The 22089-nt window shown below is 41.9% G+C and overlaps 1 protein-coding gene across 1 annotated transcript in view; it reads left to right on the top strand.

Moving 5' to 3' along the window:
- Positions 1-6622: 6622 nt before the first annotated feature.
- stpg2 (sperm-tail PG-rich repeat containing 2) overlaps positions 6623-22089 on the top strand; it is a gene marked incomplete at both ends in the record, with an annotated part of 69903 nt that continues 54436 nt past the window's right edge. The window contains 5 exons of the mRNA XM_079516942.1: positions 6623-6725; positions 12379-12488; positions 12944-13111; positions 16069-16233; positions 18390-18502. Coding sequence (XP_079373068.1) covers positions 6623-6725; positions 12379-12488; positions 12944-13111; positions 16069-16233; positions 18390-18502 — 659 coding nt within the window. The remainder of the gene's footprint in view (positions 6726-12378; positions 12489-12943; positions 13112-16068; positions 16234-18389; positions 18503-22089) is intronic.

Raw genomic sequence — 22089 nt, 5'->3', positions numbered from 1 at the left:
TGTTTTGGACCTGTCCAGCCTTACAGTCTTTTTGGTCAGCTATATTTGATACTATTTCGGATGTGTTACAGTTGCCCATAGAGCCATCCCCTATTATTTCCCTATTTGGCGTCCTTCCTGAAACTATCCCCCTGCCTAAATATCAATCTGACCTTGTCGCTTTTGTGACGCTTCTGACAAGACGTCTTATTCTTATGCATTGGAAAAAAACATACCCCCCTTCACATTCCTGTTAGATATCTGACATACTATATTTTTTTAAATTGGAAAAAATTAAATACACATTGCGTGGCTCAATCTCCAAATTCAGTAAAGCATGGCAGCCTTTTCTCTCATGTTGACCGCCTTACACTTGTGCCCCCGATTGAACCTGAATAGCTGTCGCCTGACTAGCCAACCTGTCTTGTCTGTATGATGTTTGTGACCTTGAACTGCTTTGTATATTGACTATATTGGAGTGTTTTTTTTGTTTTGTTTTTATATATATATTTTTTTTATTTTGTTTTGTTTTGAATGTTCTTTGGTTGTCTTGATTTGGAATTTGTGTGTTGTTGTATGTGTTTAAGTTTTTTGTATTTGTTACTCTGTTTGTATCTCTCAATTTACTTCTATATTTGTAAAAAACAAAAAGTGAATAAACAGAACATTAAAAAAAATATAGCACAATTTCTTTCTACTCAGTCTGTCTCGGGCTGTGGGAAGTTCAGAAAACCGTCCACCAGAGACATCATCGATGGGTAATCCAAGCTAATAGAAATTGCAAGCTTTCTATTCCTGAAGTCACAATGTGACAATGGAAACCATCGTTCGTTCTCACTAGGGATGTGAGAACGATCCTGAGAACGATCATTTGAACGATCATTTGATTTTGAGCATCTGCCGATACCGATTTTTCCTGATCCGATATTTATATTTTATAGAACACGTTTATGCCATATCACAATAGTACAATATCCCAAATCACAGACAATTTCCAGTCTAATATCATGATATGGATATATTGATACTAGGGATGTCCCGATCAGGTTTTTTGGGTCCCAATCTGATTCCGATCATTTGAAAATGACGTGATCGGCCCCGATTTCCGATCACCCGATCCGATCGGGACAACCCTAGTTCTCACAATAATAAAAATCTAAATATATAAAAAAAGAAATCTGCCTAAAGATGATGTCACTACTGGACGCGTTTCTGAACTGCCCACATAGCCCTCCTATGGTATTTTATCATGAACATCAGTGAGGACCAATTACAGTATATGAAGATAGGTTTAAAAGTGGTGAAGTTAACTGCATTCACCTGGCAATCGAACGAACTAGTGATTGAATAGACAGATCAACTGACAAGAATGCAAGATAAATGCAACTTCCACATGTAGGACAGAAAACCAGGACGGGGTCTCCAAGGTCCAGGGTTAGGGACCACAGCACTTGATTGACACACAGAGTAAACTTGAGTGTTTATTTAAATCTGAGTGTGAAAAAATGGACCCTCTCAGTCCATTTTTGTGTTTATACACACACACACACACACACACACACACACACACACACACACACACACACACACACACACACACACACACACACACACACACACACGAATGCTCAGGATTTACAGTGCATATAGTTCAATATAGCTCTTCCTCAGGTAAAGAAAATCTCCCGCACAAGCTGAAGGGCATCATCATCTTCTGCTGTAGGTGACGTATGTTCCGCTGCTCTGTCGGGCCCCAGCCCAGTGTTGTTCACTGGACCAATTTGATCCTGCAAGGCGCTTGAACTGTGCCCTGCAGGCCGCTGACATTCTGGGCTACTGGTGGTGGTGGTGTATGGCACTGTTTCTGCTTCAGTAATGTCAGTGTTGGTCTCTGAAACATATGCCGGCTCTGGGACCTTAGAGGAACAACCAGCCAATGTTGAGTCTCTCACTGTCCGTTTTGTAGTGGGTGTCTTCCTGAAGCCTTTCCTCACCTTGTTGTCACTCGCCTTGCCTTTAACCTATGTACAGAATTACTCATTATTACGATGATGCCACAGCTGTAACAAGTCCCTGCGACATACTAGCGGCATGTCTAGCGGCATGTCTTACAAGTACATCAAGCTGCCTCACGCTCTATGGGCTCGGCAAGGCTTACTTACTTACTTTAAAGCTTGAATTATCCCCTTTCTATCTGCAATAGATATAAAGGGTTTTGAGTTTGGCTGTTTGAGTTTGGAAGCGCTAGTTGGAAATCACTCAACTGTTTTGAAACTGCACATAATGCAGGAGGTTGCATTATTGAAAATGAGCGCTTCCAAAGTCGAACACGAAAGTAGCTCATAATATATCTACGACTCTACGGTGGATTTTTATGAAACAAAGAGATAATTCAAGCTTTCCATACAGCTGCAAGCAATGTTGGTTTATTGTCATTTAATACAATCAGATAGGACTTTTCTGTTTAGATGTATGTGAATGGCTAGTGTTGCAACACTAGATTTAAAAAAAAAATCTAGTGTTGCAAATTGCAGCTACTGCATGGGTACATAACCATCAACAGTTTATAACGTGATCAACATTTCATTATGGCACACAAAATACAATGTGTGGGTGGGTGGGTGCGTGTGCGCAGATATGGAGAAACCTGAAGGTCGATCGGGAAATCACCATCTTCACATTTGTCGTGGATGAGGTATGAAACAGCTGCTTCCACTAGCTCTTTCTCATTCATACAATAGATGGTTCTGCAAAACAGAGATCAAAACGACATAAGGACTTGTTGTTAGCAAAACATTGGTTATAGTGAAAGGGCCGCATTACATGTTAACGTCGCTTGACATTGTTTTGCGTTTGTCACGAATCACGATATTTGGCGTTTCGTTTTACGCACCTAGCAATAGAATAGAATTTGTATTTGTACTTGAGTATTTGTTTTTGGAAACTTTCACTTCACTTTTTGATTAATTGAAAATGGAGACTCAATACCCTGATGTAAACAATGTGCTAGGCTTGTTTCCATTGTGGTCCTCTGTATAATATCGGAATCTGTATCGGCAGATATGGCCCTGCAAATAATCCGAGATCGGATATCGGTCATAATTTCATAATCTTGCACCCCTAGCCTGAAACTGAATTCATCCATGTTTGATCAAGGCGAGGTAAAATTATGACATGTGTGAGAATGTGTTGGTTTGATGGGTATGTGACTTCTGTCTGAATATCTTTGGTGGTTGTCAAATTGTTGTCCCGTAGGTGTCAGTAGAGCTTTATAGTTTAGCGAAATCATTTTCACCCTTTACCTCATAGACATTGTACAGTATATACAGGCGCATATCACAACACAAACGGAATTGGGGGGAAATACATTTACTGTAAAATTAGGATTTGTGTTAAACTGGTTGTTCAGTTTATTTCAGAAGTTGTATCTAGTGAACACATATTGAAAAAGGTTTTTACATTAAGTAATCTATGAAAAATGGGAAACAGAGTTGGGCTATTTATTACCTCAATGGTGACATTCATAACATCAATATTGAATATGCATTTTCATGTCCATTTGTCAACCAGTGGTTGGAGCTGATGAGCAAAAAACATTTTCATTGATTAATGATTATTGTTGTTTATTGTGGTTTATACTTGTTTTTCTTATGTATAATTCATAATTGTCTTCTCGGGTCTGGGTGTCACTATATGATTAGCAACTGATCTTTGTAGATCTGCAGTCTATTTTGCAAACGTTCCTCCCAGAATAGGGATGCTGTGGTTAAGTGGTTAAAAGGGGAACAAGTGCTAACATTTATACAGATAGTGGAAAATGTTCTGTAGTTTGGAATGGCAGAAAGTAAACCTATCCTTTCTGAGTGCAATCCTCTTTGTTCATTAAATGTATCTGTTAAGCAGCACTCTTGTATATGTCAATTCATTACAGTGAATGAATGAATGGTTTATGGTTTAATTTTTTTAAAACACGATCGAAAAGGAATAGGCAGAAGCTTAAAGCTTATGTATGCCTATCCTCCTTAAGAACGTAGTTCAGAAACAATAGTAGAACGTAGAACATGTACTGGGTCTACAAAACATTTGGACAAAACATAAAAAACAAAGAATAACAACCACAAGAAAAAAGAACAAACAAAACAACAAAACAAAACACAGACAAAAGCATAAGGTTCAATACTTGGATCCCTGATTGTTCAGTTATACATTTCACATCAGCATTTTACTTGATTCTTCTGTTAATTTATTTTAAAATGCCAACAAAAAAGACCAATCAAGCATTGAGATTATTAATTATATTGTAATTGTCACAAAATCATATAGGTTGGGGAGAATCTTCATCTATAGCTGTATATTCTCCATTTCCACCCATGGATATTAATGACATAAGTAGCCTACATTATGGTAGTGTATTTTGGTCATTGTAAACTATTTTTAACCAGTACAATAAACCATAATTAAAATTATGTAATCATCCAACAAATCCCGGTACCATTGAATCCAAACTTGTATTGGATTCATCCCCTTCCCGGGATTTTAGCCACATCCACAGATCAGCCGCTGCGGAGACCATTTGGCAGTGGAATAAAGCGTCTTTTTTTTCTGCAAAGGGTTTTCATGGTATGGCATCTAGTTAGTGGGCCATCTAGAAAGGCCAACAAAAGATTTGTCTGAATTACAAATGATACATTGATATCATGATGTGTATATTCATGTAATAACTTCATAACTGACCCTCAAAGTTAACTATTATAAAGTGACATTGGTTTTATGTGATAAGTGAGAAATATAAATAACTTATATCCACCATGTCCATGTACTCTGTATGCTCCATTTTTGCATAGATTAAAAATATAGTACAATTGTACCGAACCACCTGAAGAGATAAAGTAAAAATACATTTGTGTTTTGCCCTGGGATTAAGATTCAAAAGTTTCCAATGTCACTGTCATGAACTTGAAGCTACCGAAACGTCTTCAGGTTGAGATGATTATTCAATCTGCTAAAGTTCTATAGTAACATTTTAGGCAAGTTCTATATGCCGTTTCTCTGTGATTGTAGTCTCAGTTGTGGAATCCTACAGAAAGGATAATTGGCTCCTTAGTGTACTGTGTGTATATAGCCTTCAGCATCTTGGATAGATGCCACCATGCCTTTATTTCTTTAGACATCGTCCCTTGAGTCCTATATAGTTAGCATTAAATGATGACACATAGCAGATCCCTGTCTGCCAGAATGCACAGAATCCCTGAAGAATGCTTGATCAGTCTCACCTCAGTGGTATATTTGTCAATGGGAATTTGTATAGGACAAAAATAGCCGATTTGCTCATCTACATATGACGTTAATTCTCTATTCATTGTCAATGGGAATTTAATGTTTGTGTAGGACAAAAACAGCCGATTTGCTCGTCCACATATGACAAATTCTCCATTCATTGTCAACACGCCTGGAAATCTACACTATATATAGGGCCCCTCAAAAAAGGGAAGACATGCTTTTCCTTTTTTTCGACGGCCAGTTTCGAATTGCAGCCGCACTTAGGTGCTCTTTGAGAGTGGTTTTGAAGGAGTCTAGGGATTCACATTTCTTAATGGCTGTTGGTAGGGTGTTCCACATTTTAGTGGTAAAGGACAGAAATTAATTGTTTGAGCCGAATCTGGGTTGCACGTGGTTAGTTGAACTACCTCTGGTGTTGTGGTTGTGGACTTTGTTGACATTAAGAAAGTATTTTGACAGGTATGGGTATCTTGCCTTGGTCTTGTGTCATAATTTGCACCCCCTCTCTATCTAATTATTGGACAGTATTAGGATGTTGATATTCATTTTGTATTCATCCTTAGGGCTCCAAATCCCACCTTAGAAAGCATGAGTGTCTATTTCAGACACCTGTCATAATTTCACCCCCCTCCCTATCTTATTGGACAGTATGAATTCGATGTTGATATTGATTTTTTATTCACCTTTAGGGCCCCAAATCATACCACTGCACTAGTGTCTATTAAAAAAAGTGCAAGATCAGTGCAATAAAGGCCATGCCATGAATCTTTCATGAATAACACATAAGGCCACTTCTTCTGTAGTCTGGCAACGCGAGACAGCTTCTTCTTGCCACTTCACTTCATCCACTAGTGATAGGCTACCCAATACCATCTAGTGGAAAATGAAAATATGACAGAAATGCACCTGCTTGCTCGCTCAGCGCACTGAGCGCACGGTGCGGTATTTCCGAACGCAACCACTAGATGGTAGCATTGTGTAGCCTAGTGTTAAAGTGTATGAAATGGCATTTTAGTTTAAACAATGACTACATTTTGTTGTTTCACATGGTAATACGGATGTATAGCCTACTACAGCAGCAGTATAATAGAAATAAGGGAGAATACCATTTTGGTGAATACTGAATAGGCCTACATCTCATTTCTGATTCTAGTGGCTTGCAGTTGCTGTCCTTTTTGGGTGAAACGTGAATCCATCACGCAGTGTCCAAGCAACAGCGCACAAACAACAGCATTGTCTTCGCTGGCAGTAGGCCTAGACTAGAGTAAAGAATTTTCAACTCAAGTCTTAGAAATGACTAACAATATAGATAGTAGATACCGGTATTTGTAAACCTTACATTTTAAGCAATCATCTAAGAAACATGTATGGACGCGCTCCAAGAGTTACCTATATGACCGTAGGCAGCACATCTCCCGACGTTGGACCGGGGTCGTACGACGTAACAGACAAGGATAAAATATCAGGCAAGTTTTATGGTTGCCATTTGCCACGAATTAAGGAGGAAATTTAACTTCCTGTAGCCTAATGCTATAAAGAATAGTCCAAAGTTAAATATTCACCAGTTGAATAATAATGAATATGCTACACAGCCAAGTCACAATTAAATGTAAACACCATAACACCCATTGTCGATAATGTCTCAAAAGTGATAGGCTACTGTGTGGGTGCTCCTCAGTGCGTAGACTTATATCTTCGCCAGACTGGGTTGCCTAGCAAGACCTCAGGCCAGGGATGTGCTGTGCCTGTGTCCTCCAGCTATAGGTGTGAGGGCAACATACGTTTTGAATTGTTTTACAACTAGAATTTCGCGGGCCTTCGGCCCGCTCATCCCAGAGTTGCGTTGGCCCGCGTTGCGATACAGAAGTCCACAGATACAGAAGTGCACAGTGACACGCGTTGTATGCAGCTGTTTTGTGTTGCAGCGCGCGTGTAGTGTTGTTATCCATATATGCGCCTCGGTTCGTCCCGTTTGTTCCACGCCAGGTGTCGACGCAGTCGTTGGCGCAAATTTCTTATTATTTTAACTGTGTATGTAATTGCGGCTAGTAGCACACATGTTTTTGTAGGAGCACGATGAAAAGTTATGAAATAATGTGTTTGAGGGCCCTCCTATATACAGCTTTAGTCCCCACACGTCTAAATATTTGCCATTGACAAAGAACAGAGAAATTAGGTCGAAATGCCGCTAAATATGACGTAAATTAAAATGTATTATATATATATGTTTTTTTAATTGAATGTAAATACTTTACTTATAAAAAAACCTGGCAACCCGCACCCCGCGGTCATTTTCCGCTAACCGGAGCGGTGCTCCCTAGCCTGCTGGAGGGGTTCACATCATCCCATGCAGCCTCTAGAGGAAAAAGAAGGCAAATAAATGCAGCCTTGAGGCTACCTCCCAATGTGGTGTTGTGGAGCTTGATCACCTCCTCGTCCTCCTTTTCTCCCCAAATTGTCAATGCCACTTTTTTTTTTAGGAGCACGATGAAAAGTTATGAACTAATGTGTTTGAGGGCCCTCCTATATACAGCTTTAGTCCCCACACGTCTCAATATTTGCCATTGACAAAGAACAGAGAAATTAGGTCGAAATGCCGCTAAATATGACGTAAATTAAAATGTATTATATATATATGTTTTTTTAATTGAATGTAAATACTTTACTTATAAAAAAACCTGGCAACCCGCACCCCGCGGTCATTTTCCGCTAACCGGAGCGGTGCTCCCTAGCCTGCTGGAGGGGTTCACATCATCCCATGCAGCCTCGAGAGGAAAAAGAAGGCAAATAAATGCAGCCTTGAGGCTACCTACCAATGTGGTGTTGTGGAGCTTGATCACCTCCTCGTCCTCCTGTTCTCCCCAAATTGGCAATGCCAATAAATGCAAAAGTTGCCTAGTGTGAATACTTCCACAGCCTAAGTAGTAAAGGAGAAACTATCAGTCTTCTCCGAAGTCGGTCAATGTTTGTCAACTCAGCACGTGTTGACAACGCATATTAGTAAACAGAAGCCGTATGTGTGTCACACCAAAAGTGGTGACCTATAGAATCCTGTACATAGAAGCATCACGCAATCGTCTCCCTCCCTGTGTGGGTCACGTGGTGGGCTCTGAGCAAATGGGAGAGAGAATGTAGTGTTGCCAGGTCCGCGTATTGTAAGCGAGTGGTAGTGTGTGTAAGTAGCGTGTTGAATGGCATTTTTTCTGTGCTTGTTTTCATAGACGTGGCAACAAATTAGGCGGGGGTGTCGGTGCTTGTGGCGTGTTTGTGTTTATTATTGATATTGATATTGTTTGCGAGTGTGGACGGGAGCCGGCTTTAGTGGCAGTGCGATGACAATTTTTACGCGGCTGGTGGCGATTGTGGCCGTGCGGCGCGACATGAGGAGATAGGGAACGAACGCCGTGGATCGACGCGGAGGGTAAGTGTGTGACGTGTTAGTGTGTTGTTGCAGTGTGTGTTGCAGCGTGTTGCAGCGTGTCAGTGACGTAGTAGCTGGTGCCTTTTGTTCCTGTGCGTGCTTTTGGGCACATGTTTTCAATTGTAATATAGGATGGATGGAAGTGCCACATATTTATAGGGCCTATGCTGGAATAGGTAGCATGTGAAGATATTAGAGATGCGCACAACACAGCTATAGATGCAGCACTGGCAGATAAAGAGGGCGGCTATATTACTACTAATAATAATGGATTGCATTTTTATAGCGCTTTTCTATAGTTTCGAGTAGTTACTCAAAGCGCTTTACAATGGTCCATTAATTCGTATTCGGTGGTGGGCAGGGCAGATTTGTGTTACAAAAATCACACCCGTGTGAAGTGAGGGCTGGGCGTATCATTAATACATCATCATACATCATCTCATGAACAACTGAATTGATGTGATTGGTTGGATAAATTGACGTCATATTTGGCAGACATTTACCTGATTTCTCCTTTCATTGTCAATGGCAAATATGAGACGTGTGGGGGCAAGATTTAATCCTGGGCGCTACACTTCCTCTGCCAACCTAGGGGGGCAGCGGACTGACCTCATGCCTATGCATGAGGAGTCCAAGCTGCTTCTTTCACCTGACGTAGCGCGTGGAAGGAACACGTTACTCCGACCAGTTCCTTTCCCCTCCATCAGGCCAGGGGGAGGTAGTTTTAGAGACCAGATTTAGCGGACATTTGACCTAATATCTCCTTTCATTGTCAATGGCAAATATTGGGACGTGTGGGGACAAAAGCTGTATATAGGAGGGCCTCAAAAAAGTGAGGGGCGCTCTTATCATCATACATCATCATACATCATCTCATTCCGGCCAATCACAATTTGCGTCCTCACTTTTGTCTTCAATGTTTGTGTTTACGACACGTAATGTTTGTGTTTACACAAACACAAAGAATTGGCTATTTTCAATGGCATTTAATGTTTGTGTTGGGACAGACACTCAAAACTGGCCATTCATTATCAATGGGATTCAATGTTTGTGTTTGCACATACCCTCAAAGCTGGACATAGGAGGGGCTAGCGTCCCTCAAGTGAAATAATACAAAATGAGGAAAATATTAAATTGTGTACTCTTCTTCCCATTCTGTGAATTCCAAGTCCACAAGGTTTTTATATGCTTTAATCTGCCGATTCCGCCGTCATAACATTATATATAGGCTACATAGTAGAGGCTCATCAAACAGTCCATCTCCTATAGAGAACACAGTGCATAAAAGCGCAAATACAGGCGCAACAACGTAACTTAGTTAATCGATTCTTTCAATCTCCCTCATAGTCCCCAGTCCCCATGACAATATCGGCCATGATCTACTGTTAATTAATGTTCTGCACATACAAAAGTTCAGCTATCACACAGGTTCATACAGTGAAACTGTTTGCAGTGAAGAACAGCCGCCATGCATAACAGATGATCGCTAAATAAATACTAACATTTACATGGCCACCAACGTAATCAAAAAGGTCAACCATAGAACAAGATTCCTTTACAGGATCTCCTCACTGGTCAACAAAAACACCTTGAAGACCTTAACAGGAGCCCTTGTACAGGGTTTCTTTGACTATGCATGCACCTCCTGGTACCACAGCACCTCAAAGGCCCTTAAAACCAGGCTCCAGACTTCCCAAAACAAACTGGTCAGGCTCCTACTTGACCTAGCCCCCCGAACCCCCCTCACCCCTGCCCACTTCGACAGGCTGGAATGGCTTAGGGTCGACGACAGAGTACAGCATCTTGCAATGGGTCTGGTCCACAAGATTCGATACACCACCAAGATACCCATGTACCTGTCTAGATACTTCCTTAATGTTAACGAAGTCCACACCCACAACACCAGAGGGAGTGCAACGAACCATGTACAACCCAGATTCGGCACAAACAAGGGACTAAATTCTTTTCGCTCCTATGCCACCAAAATGTGGAACGCCCTACCAACTGTCATTAAGACATGCGAATCCCTTGACTCTTTCAAAACCGCTCTCAAAGGGCACCTACGGACGGCTGCAATTCGAAACTGGCCCCTGTAAAATCGGAATCCCTCAAACACGAACGCAAGGACAACACTAGAGACGGTCACGGCCACACAGCCAACTCAAGGTATGGCCACTGAGCCAACTTGGGGACCCAACGCAAGGACAACAAAAGAGACGGTCACGGCCACACAGCCAACTCAAGGTACGGCCACGGAGCCGACTTGGGGACCCAACGCAGCTCCTCCAAGGAAAACAAACAAATTAACGGAGCTGAACGTGAATCCCCCCCAACGCCCACCCCTTTTTTCCCCTCACTGTATATGTTTCTTTTCCCTTTTTACCTCCTTTATGATGAATTCCTGTTCTGTCTATAGAAGTGTCTATTTGTACGTCTCTAAATGTTTTGATGATTTGAACATGGTGGACCCTATTGGAAACAAGTGTAATGCTTAATTGGGTCGTCCACTCACAGTTAACAGCCTTTGTATTGAGTTTGTGCTTGAAATGTACTGTAATTCTGCAAACTGTTAATAAATTCTTCAATCAATCAATCAATCAATCTGCTTTATTATCAGTTCCCCCTCTTTCATCCACACCAGGAGGCTGACATATGTAAAACACATTTTCTAATATTACTCCTTCCGATTTTATCCATGCATATTCCCACTAGGCTGAGGAAGGAATGCCACGTGACAGTTTTCAAATCAGCCTCATGGTGGCGCTACAACAGGCCAAGTCGCGTCACAAAAAACAACAACATATTACTCCTAAACGTTTGGCAAACATCACACACACTCCTATCCTCCTGGTGGAGAAGGGCACTTTTTCTAGTTGTTCCACTTCCTGCAGAGATTGTATTACGTTTGCAAGGTGTGTCCAGTGCATCCACCATAGACTGGGAGCCAAGCTTCCCCTTAAAGGTCTAATTTGGATCCATTTGTACACTCAGAGTTGCATTCAGGAAAGCACTGCAAACAAAAAAGAAAAAGTTTACATTTACTTTTAGCTTCTCATAGTAATGAATGATGTCCGTGTGGGTGGAAGATCAATATCTTCGAGAAATAATTAATTCTGGCAGGTGGCGGGTGGATTATTGCAACCGCAGGTCACATTAACTATGAAATCGTGCATTTCCCGTCAGTCAGTTGTTTGGTTGGTTGGTCACCCCAGTTCACCCCTTGTGACATCATGTGACATCATCAGGGAGATCCCCGATATCATCCATATTAAGCCCATATGGAGATCCCTGATGTCATCAATATCTATAGCCAGCAACTCTACATCTGATTTCAAACCTCAAACCCATGACACTGACCTCAACTAACCCTAGATAACCATACATGGAGAAGACTGAAACATCACCTAGATATACATATGGAGCCGGCCAGCAACTCTACATCTGACCTCAAACCCTTAGATCTCCATATATGGAGCTGACCTGATCTGACATATTCCATATGTTGATCCATCCCCACCCGTCCTTTGATCTGGTTATTTGTACACAGATTCGGGTGACATCAGATGTAGAGCCGATCAGGACATCTTTAGTGTCAATTCGGTGCGCGTTCACTTCTGGTGTCTTCATCTGGTCACATAGAGTTCTATATTGTCAAATTTGTCAGACATCCTGAATAACATGCATTTTTCATTTGTTAGGTTGCTATGCCCCCTTCCTGTCCCTCACCAACAGAGAGTCAATGCTCAACCAGTCCGGTCAGAGCATGCTGTTGCCGGGACCTGGACAGTATGACTGCTCACAAGTCAAGGTACAATTAAAAAACCTGGTAATACTCAGGTTGTGTCAAATCAGCATAACTAAAACATGTTCAACCATACTTTTTCAAGTATTTAACATTATGTTCAATTGAACTTATTATGTTCTGTCTTTATTTGTACCTTTCTAGTTGTTGTTTGCAGTTGCGGTACTTCTACATATTGCTAAGCATTCATTCTATTGGCTGATATAGTCACATAACATTTTGCCAATTACACAGCTGTTAGCCTAGCTCTGTGCCATATGACTATGAGCTCAGTGAAAAGGAATTGTTCAGCACAACTGAGCTGAGCCTTAATTCTGATTAAGTTCATTGCTTATGAACATAATCAAACAAAATGTTTTCTTGCAAATTCAGGTTAGGGCATGTAATGAGGAAGATTATTATTTGTATACACCTGGACACTCCCCCAATCCCTTCTTTTGTCTCTTTCCGACACTCACCAGTCTAACATCCAAGGTGGTCAGAGTCTTAAGAACCGATCGAAGCGTTTTGAGGAAGTGGTGTGTGAGGTTCCTGGCCCCGGGGCCTACAATGTCCTACCTGCTTCGGGGAACACACTGAAGACCACGCCAGCTAATGTAGGACAGGCTGGGAGGCGTGGAAGCAAAATGGTAATCATCATTGATGGGAAGAACTGGTAGGGGATGACCTTGCGAAGCAAGGTAAAGTTGTGATATTGGCAGCCAACCTAAATGCTGGTACAAATCCAGACATTATTGGGCAATTGGGCAGTTGATTAAAGGGCCACTTCACCCCTTTTGCAACCAGAGCTTATTTAATATTTTAATTATGTTTTTAGGACACAATTAACAATTAACTTTCCTGGTGTGTAATATGTTTTTTTAGATATTGTAGTCATGACGCCATGTTCATGACCAAAACTCTGTCATGAAAATTTGGTCTCACTTCCTTCCTGGACTACACATGTGTGGTCACACCTCCATGCAGCCTCCCCCCTCCCCACAAGGATGGGAAGTACACTAAAGCATTATGGGCATTGTAGGAATTCAACAATACAGTCAAACCCTATAGTCAAACACACATACTTCATTATTTTTCAAATTGTGACTGCAGTTTCTTCCACACATAATGTGGCGCATAGTGTGTGTATTGTGCCATCATTGTTAGCTGGTTGGTAATCATTGGTATTTATACACCTGATTGAAGTATGTTCAATCTATGTCGGGAGCTGTAATCGGGAGGCGTTGGGAAGGGAGAGCATTTCACTCACATTTGACCAGCAGTGTGAACGGGACATATATATATATATATATATATATATAGACTATGTGACAACCAGGCGACTCAAGAAACCACCACTCCTGAATGAAGTGTCTGGTCCTGGGAGTCTGGTGCAACGCACAGGTCTTGGCGGTACTCCTGGTGAGAGCAGGAGTGGACCTGGTGAGACGTAGGAGGGGCCCGGACAGGAATCAACCCACAGAGCCTAGTCCCTCCACATGCCAGAATTGTGCCTCCCAGTCCCGGCAGAGTAGTTCCGGAGTGGTTCCAACGGATTGTGCGGCCCTGGTCTTTCTCTAGTGGGTCTGATCGAGGGTAGCTACTGGGACGCAAGTCGGGACTTTGTACGGCTGGGTCACCTGAGTATGATGTTCGCGAGACCCGAAACCCTGATGACCTTGGGATACATCACTGAGGATACGTCCCAGGTGAGAGAGAGAGAGAGATATTACTCGCGGAAACAGCAGTACTTCAGGGACACAATTATTTTATGGAACACACTAATGTCTGCCAATAGAACAATTCCGGTTGGGAATGATGTCCATTGGGAATGCATGTCCTTCCAGTTATGCAATACCTGTTGTACCCGTTGTCAGACTCAGTGCATTGTTTTGTACCCATCGTCAGAGTACTGCAAAAGAAGGTTTTATACCTCAATGTGTCTCTCCTTTAAAGGACAATTCCGGACTAACCCTTTTATTAGCGAGTGGTGCAAGTGAAAAATTACATAACTCCTTCCATAACTCCTTCCACTGCAGCTCTGACCGTGCGTGCTGGGTCATACGCTAAATCGCTTATTTTGATCGCTTGAATCCGTCTTTTATAATGACCAAAGAAGACATTGTACAGTGTTTTGTCCCAAAGGGGCTACTGTAAAAAGGCGAACGAGCCTATATGACCCAGCGCGCATGCTCTGAGCTCTGATGCGTTCTGGATGGATTCTGTATTATTCATTTATTTTGCCTCTACCACTGGTTGTTGGATATAATAAGAACAGGTTACGTTAAGAAAACGGCTGGTCCGGAATTCTCCTTTAATAGTCCGGCAGTCGGGGTTGTGGTATTTGGTAATTTGGTATATAGTCTTTTTTATTGGCCTAAAATATTGAATCCACTTGATGACCGGCTGTCAGTATTGAGCAATTCTTTTTATAGGGGTTTCTTGTGACCCTACCATTAACATCCTATATAAGGCAAAAATGACATTGTGCTTTAAGTAGCATGTGACATGTCAAACTAGGGGGTTTTCATGATTCTGAATCCATTCCAAACATTTGTTTTGCACAAAAAACACTCCTTGGGCTAAAAACAGCCATAGCCACTTGCCTAAATGTGCCCAAAATGTGTTGACCTCATTTTGTGCTGACCTCATCACATTTGTGATGACGGCTATGGCCGTCTTTAGCCCAAGGAGTGTTTTTCGTGCAAAACTAATGCTTGGAATAGATTCAGAATCATGAAAATCCCCTAGTGGCACGGTGGCACAGTGCGGTCCTCGGTTCGATTCCCGCTCGGGACGCTGTGGGTGCTGACGGCGTGTTTCCTCCTCCGCGTCATCAGTGCCCATACCCGAGGCGGGGTTGGCGAAAGGGCCTTTCTGTGTGGAGTTTGCATGTTCTCCCCGTGTCCCCTAGGGTAGGTACCCTCACAAAAAACATGCAGTAATCCTGGTCTCTAAACTGCCTCCCCCTGGCCAGCCGGGGCGCCTGATGGAGGGGAAAGGAACTCCCCCCTTGTCAGGTGTAAAGGAGCAACTTGGACACTCAGGCATGAAGGAAGCATGAGTTCAAGTCCGTTGCTCTCCCCATGTCCCCCATATATGGGGACTAGGTTGGCAGAGGGTGTGTAGAGCCCAGGATCACATTAGATAATTGACACAGGGGTGAAAAATGGGTTACAAAATCGTGGGATAAAAATTATAAAAAAGAAAAGAAAATCCCCTAGTTTGACATGTCACATGCTAAGGAAAGTTTGACATTTTTGCCTTATATAGGATGTTAATGGTAAGGTCACATATAAACCCCTATAAAAACAAGAAATAGTTATATTTGTCAGGTGAAAGAAGCACTGTTTTCTTTATTTAGTAACGGACGCTCCTCTCAACCGGCTGGTGTCAATCATAACATTACGTTACATAAACATTGGGTGTTGTCTCTAAAGATTTCTGTTACCGGCTTCCTGTTACCTGTTTCCTGGTCATGTGACCTGAGTAACCAATACATGACAGCAGCGTGTGTGGCAGCCAATCAGGACTAGGAGCCAAAGTCGTCATTAAATTTGACTAATTCATAATCATATGATTTGTTCATGTTCTTCCGTGGCTGCAGGCAGTGCCTTACCGGCTCTGGGTGGTTCCTCAGTCCGAGGTTCCATCCATTCCCTCCCCAGGTCAGGCCTATGGCTATGAGGAGAACATCCAAGGGGAACTCCGCAAACAGCAGCCCCCTCCCAGGGACTCAACCTTAGGACCGGCCTACTACAATCCACTGCTGGTGAGGTTTAATACACAAACACACACGCACGCACGCACGCACGCACGCACGCACGCATGCATGTGCACACAAACATGCACACATACAGAGGCATGCACACACAAGGACTCACTCACAGTATGATGTCCATCCATCAGTGAAAGGAGAAGTGTTCATCTACGTGCGTCCGTGCATACGTGTATTCATTAGTGTGTCTGTGTGTGTCTGAGTGCACTTAACTCTGCCCGCAAGGCAAGCTCCATTAACATTAGACAGATCTAATGCACCACTATACACCCCCTCTCCCCCTTCGCCTTCATTTGGCCCAAAACCCATTTCCATAGCTAATGAATGCAGCTCCACTTTAAAAAGTCACAGTGCACCAATGCTCATCCATTTTACATGTCAACAAAGAGAGCCATTAGTAATTATTCTTCAAGCTATATTACAATATTCACTTAAAATAATGCACACGCCTGCTGGTCTGGCTCTCAATTAAGCCATTTTTCATCTGTTAATGACCAGGCGAAGTCAACAGCGTCCTTGAGCATTGGCCGAGGTTGTGTCAACACAACAGCACAGGCACAGAGGACCGCTGTGATTTAGGGCCATCAATGGAGCATCAATCCACTGCTTTCATCTGCCTCGACTTCTGTTATTCTCAAAGTTCAAACACTGCTTCTTTCGGTCTTTGTTCTTCTGTTTTTCTCACTCTTTGTTTTGCTTTTAACTCCCAGTCTGTACGTCTTTCTCTTGCTCTCTCGCTGATTAATAGGTGGACGGCCCGACCTCGGAAAGCACCAATAACAATGCTGGTTCCTGGATGGAACACAATATTATCATTAGAAATTGTCCAATTATGATACCAAGCACAACTGTATATGTGTGATGCTTCAGAAATCAAAGCAAATCCACTGGGTCTTCTGTCTTTGTCACACACAGATGGATGTAATTTCTTTGCATCTATCTTTAAATTCGAGGAATCTGTATGTCTGTGCATATCTCGAGAACCATTCTTCCAATCAACTTGGCCGATTCCGATATGCTACCGATTATATCGTGCATCACTAATACATTTTAATGTGTGAAAGGAGGTCAAAAAGTTACTATCATGAACATTGATGTCGAACCTCTTCTTTAGGAAATCTCACATCCTTACTGTGTTTGTTCTTCAAAACAGATTGGATGAAAAGATCACAGGGGGCAGAAGCTCAGATTTTGTCCTGCCTTGTCTGTGGAAGAGGAGATAAGGGAAGGAGTGGAGTGAAGGAGAAAATTTACGACACTGCATCCATTGGATTGTGTATAAAATAATAATAAATAATCACCTCCAGTTGTCCCCTTGGCTTACTGTAGCTCATAGAATAGAAATTGCATTCATGCTAGGTGAACCTTCCCTGGATAACAAAGTAAAAAGAAAACTACAAAAAACTGCCAAGTTTGAAGGAGTCTAGCTTTTGCACGACACTATCTATACGAGCATGTTCAATTTTATGAATTTAATTTCTACCTCCTGTGTGTATCATCTTTAACACACCGATGGCTGCAAATGGCCTGCTTATTTCCAGATGTGACCTTTCTCAGTTATTAAGCTACAGGTCGGCTTGACATCCAACTGAAAGACCAGAGCCAGTGGAACACAAGGCAGCAGGCTGTAAAACACTAAGAGATAAGAATCTCTGACATTTGATTAATCTTCACATTCTATTCAGCCTTCAGTTTATTCCGGGCTGGCTGTGGGAAACTAGATAATTTTGTCAATGCTATTGTCAGCTTTGTTCAACTATTTATACCTTTGTTTTCCTTGTGTGTCTGTCTGTCTGTCTGTCTGTCTGTCTGTCTGTCTGTCTGTCTGTCTGTCTGTCTGTCTGTCTGTCTGTCTGTCTGTCTGTCTGTCTGTCTGTCTGTCTGTCTGTCTGTCTGTCTGTCTGTCTGTCTCTCTCTCTCCCCCCCACACACACTTTTTTTCTTCATCACCTATGATTCCATTGACTGTCTCCTCTTGTTCATTCTTACTGACAGCTAAAGGTCAGAGGTCTGATAGTCGACGAGATGAATGTACGATTCTATCTCTATCTCTATTTCTCATTCTCTCTCTCTCTCTCTCTCTCTCTCTCTCTCTCTCTCTCTCTCTCTCTCTCTTTCTCTCTCTCTCTCTCTCTCCCTCCCCCCAGTCAGAGCAGAGTATTACCCAGAAGTATAAAGGGGTCCACTTTGGCAACATGACAGAAAAGAGACTGCAGGTGAAGCTGTTGGAGGGCCCAGGTCCGGGCCAGTATCAGCCTGAAGAGTGAGTATCTCCCATCATCTGCTTGATGCAATGTGATTGCCTCTCCCATGTTCAAGCATTCTTAAAGACTCAACCATTGTTTTCCCAGGAACCATCTTATAAGGCAGCATAGTATAGTATGTTATTACTGCAGTATTACTACACAGTAGTAATAACATTTTACTATGAAAACCTGAAAAACCCGTCAGTTGGTTCGTCGGTCACACCCAGGGGTCATCGCCATGTTGGCTTGTGGTGGACATTTTTGTCAACATTCCATTTTTGCCACGGACATACAAAATGAGTGGACAATATTATTACCAGAAACACATAAATATATAGCCCTGAATGACCATAACAGGTCTGTAACTCTGAGTGTGTTCAAATCGAACCCGTAAGGGTCCATTTGGTCAAGGAGGTCTTTGCAATTAAAACATTTGAGAACCACTATAGTACTAGTTGGACTCCTAATGTGCCATAGAGTTGTAGTAAATAAGTGTCAAAATAATAATTATAATGGTGTGTAAAACAGAAAATCTAAACTTTACCACGGACAACACCAAAACCGACGAAAACTAGAGTTCTCAACACAAAAATTAAGGCCCGGGCCCTCATCAAACCCTGTACACTCAAGACACTACCCCCGCTGGCACCCTTAGATCTCCATATATGGAGCTGACCTGTTCTGACATTCCATATGTTGATCTGACCTCATCAAACCCTGTACACTCAAGACACGCTCCATATATGGCCAGACCTCATCAAACCCTGTACACTCAAGACACTGCACCCGCTGCCCCCCTTAGATCTCCATATATGGAGCTGATCTGTTATGACATTCCATATGTTGATCTGACCTCATCAAACCCTGTACACTCAAGACACGCTCGTGTCCAGTACATAATTCATTCCATATGTTGATCTGACCCCCCATGCCAAAGCGCCAGCGCTCGCCCAGCAGTCTGCCGTCACCCAGGTGGATGCGCCCTCGCCCTCAGGCCGTCTTACTGGTTTAACTGGTTGTACTGGTCTCGCTCACTTTTGTTTTGGAAACCTAATCTAAATAAACATGCAAACATGACAAAGCAGAGTCACAGTTTTATTCGATTTTGTGACCGGAATCAAACCTTTTACAAACCTTTTCTTTCTTTCTTTTCTACCATATTGCTCTTCTCCATATTGACAGCAGAGATAAACAGACACTGGCCATGACAGCAGAACGGCAGGACAGCTAATTCTGGAGGTTGACTTGTTGAGAAAAGAAGTTCTCCCAAAGTTAAACTTTACTTTGCTTTAATGCTTCTACCATATGAATCATTCTGTTTGACATCACCTACAGAGGCTTTCTATTGATGAGGTTTGCACCTTACTAAGCGCTTCTGGGCACCAAACACTGTTATTCTTCACGCATCAACAGCTCAATAGTCAGAAAAGCATCTGTAGATGCACATGGCTGCACACAGAAAGATACACATGCACGCGCGTGCATTAGAGCACACACACACACACACACACACACACACACACACACACACACACACACACACACACACACACACACACACACACACACACACACACACACACACACACACACACACACACACAGGATTATTGGAATCATTAAAAATGCTTTACAAAGTATAATACCTCTGCCCTCACAGTTGCTGAGAGTTGCCATCTTCCAGTCTCCTCCTCTTTCATTCCTCTTTGCCTCTTTCTTACCTCACGCTTTTTTATGCTCATACAGTATGTCTTCACCTTTATGCCCATACAGTATGTCTTCACCTTTATGCTCATACAGTATGTCTTCACCTTTATGCTCATATACAGTATGTCTTCACCTTTATGCTCATACAGTATGTCTTCACCTTTATGCTCATACAGTATGTCTTCACCTTTATGCTCATACAGTATGTCTTCACCTTTATGCTCATACAGTATGTCTTCACCTTTATGCTCATACAGTATGTCTCCTTTATGCTCATACAGTATGTCTTCACCTTTATGCTCATACAGTATGTCTCCTTTATGCTCATACAGTATGTCTTCACCTTTATGCTCATACAGTATGTCTTCACCTTTATGCTCATACAGTATGTCTTCACCTTTATGCTCATACAGTATGTCTTCACCTTTATGCTCATACGGTATGTCTTCACCTTTATGCTCATACAGTATGTCTTCACCTTTATGCTCATACAGTATGTCTCCTTTATGCTCATACAGTATGTCTTCACCTTTATGTTCATACAGTATGTCTCCTTTATGCTCATACAGTATGTCTTCACCTTTATGCTCATACAGTATGTCTTCACCTTTATGCTCATACAGTATGTCTTCACCTTTATGCTCATACAGTATGTCTTCACCTTTATGCTCATACAGTATGTCTTCACCTTTATGCTCATACAGTATGTCTTCACCTTTATGCTCATACGGTATGTCTTCACCTTTATGCTCATACAGTATGTCTTCACCTTTATGCTCATACAGTATGTCTCCTTTATGCTCATACAGTATGTCTCCTTTATGCTCATACAGTATGTCTCCTTTATGCTCATACAGTATGTCTTCACCTTTATGCTCATACAGTATGTCTTCACCTTTATGCTCATACAGTATGTCTTCACCTTTATGCTCATACAGTATGTCTCCTTTATGCTCATACAGTATGTCTCCTTTATGCTCATACAGTATGTCTCCTTTATGCTCATACAGTATGTCTTCACCTTTATGCTCATACAGTATGTCTCCTTTATGCTCATACAGTATGTCTTCACCTTTATGCTCATACAGTATGTCTTCACCTTTATGCCCATACAGTATGTCTCCTTTATGCTCATACAGTATGTCTTCACCTTTATGCTCATACAGTATGTCTTTATGCTCATACAGTATGTCTTCACCTTTATGCCCATACAGTATGTCTCCTTTATGCTCATACAGTATGTCTTCACCTTTATGCTCATACAGTATGTCTCCTTTATGCTCATACAGTATGTCTTCACCTTTATGCTCATACAGTATGTCTTCACCTTTATGCTCATACAGTATGTCTCCTTTATGCTCATACAGTATGTCTTCACCTTTATGCTCATACAGTATGTCTTCACCTTTATGCTCATACAGTATGTCTTCACCTGTATGCTCATACAGTATGTCTTCACCTTTATGCTTATACAGTATGTCTTCACCTTTATGCCCATACAGTATGTCTTCACCTTTATGCTCATACAGTATGTCTTCACCTTTATGCTCATACAGTATGTCTTCACCTTTTTCTTCATCACCTATGATTCCCTTGACCGTCTACTCTTGTTAATTTCTACTGACAGCTAAAGGTCAGAGGTCTGATATGGTAGAGGAGCAGAATATACAATTCTATCTATATTTCTCTCTTCCCATCTCATCTCATTGATTGATTGAATATTTTATTAGTTAGGAAATGTAAAGGGTACAGTAGAACAAATCAGGCTATAAGGATGACCGAAGAACAAAAGTCCCGGGGACTTGTTTCCATTGTGGTCCTATATATTCAATTCATCAACACGGCATAAAATATGAATACATAAATACAAAGGAAACAACTTCAGTGAACTGTTCAG

This window comes from Electrona antarctica (genome assembly GCF_951216825.1).
Source record: "Electrona antarctica genome assembly, chromosome: 12".
Classification (NCBI taxonomy): Eukaryota; Metazoa; Chordata; class Actinopteri; order Myctophiformes; family Myctophidae; genus Electrona; species Electrona antarctica.
The sequence above is the reverse complement of the archived record's forward strand: the minus strand, read 5'-3'. Positions and strand labels throughout refer to the sequence as shown.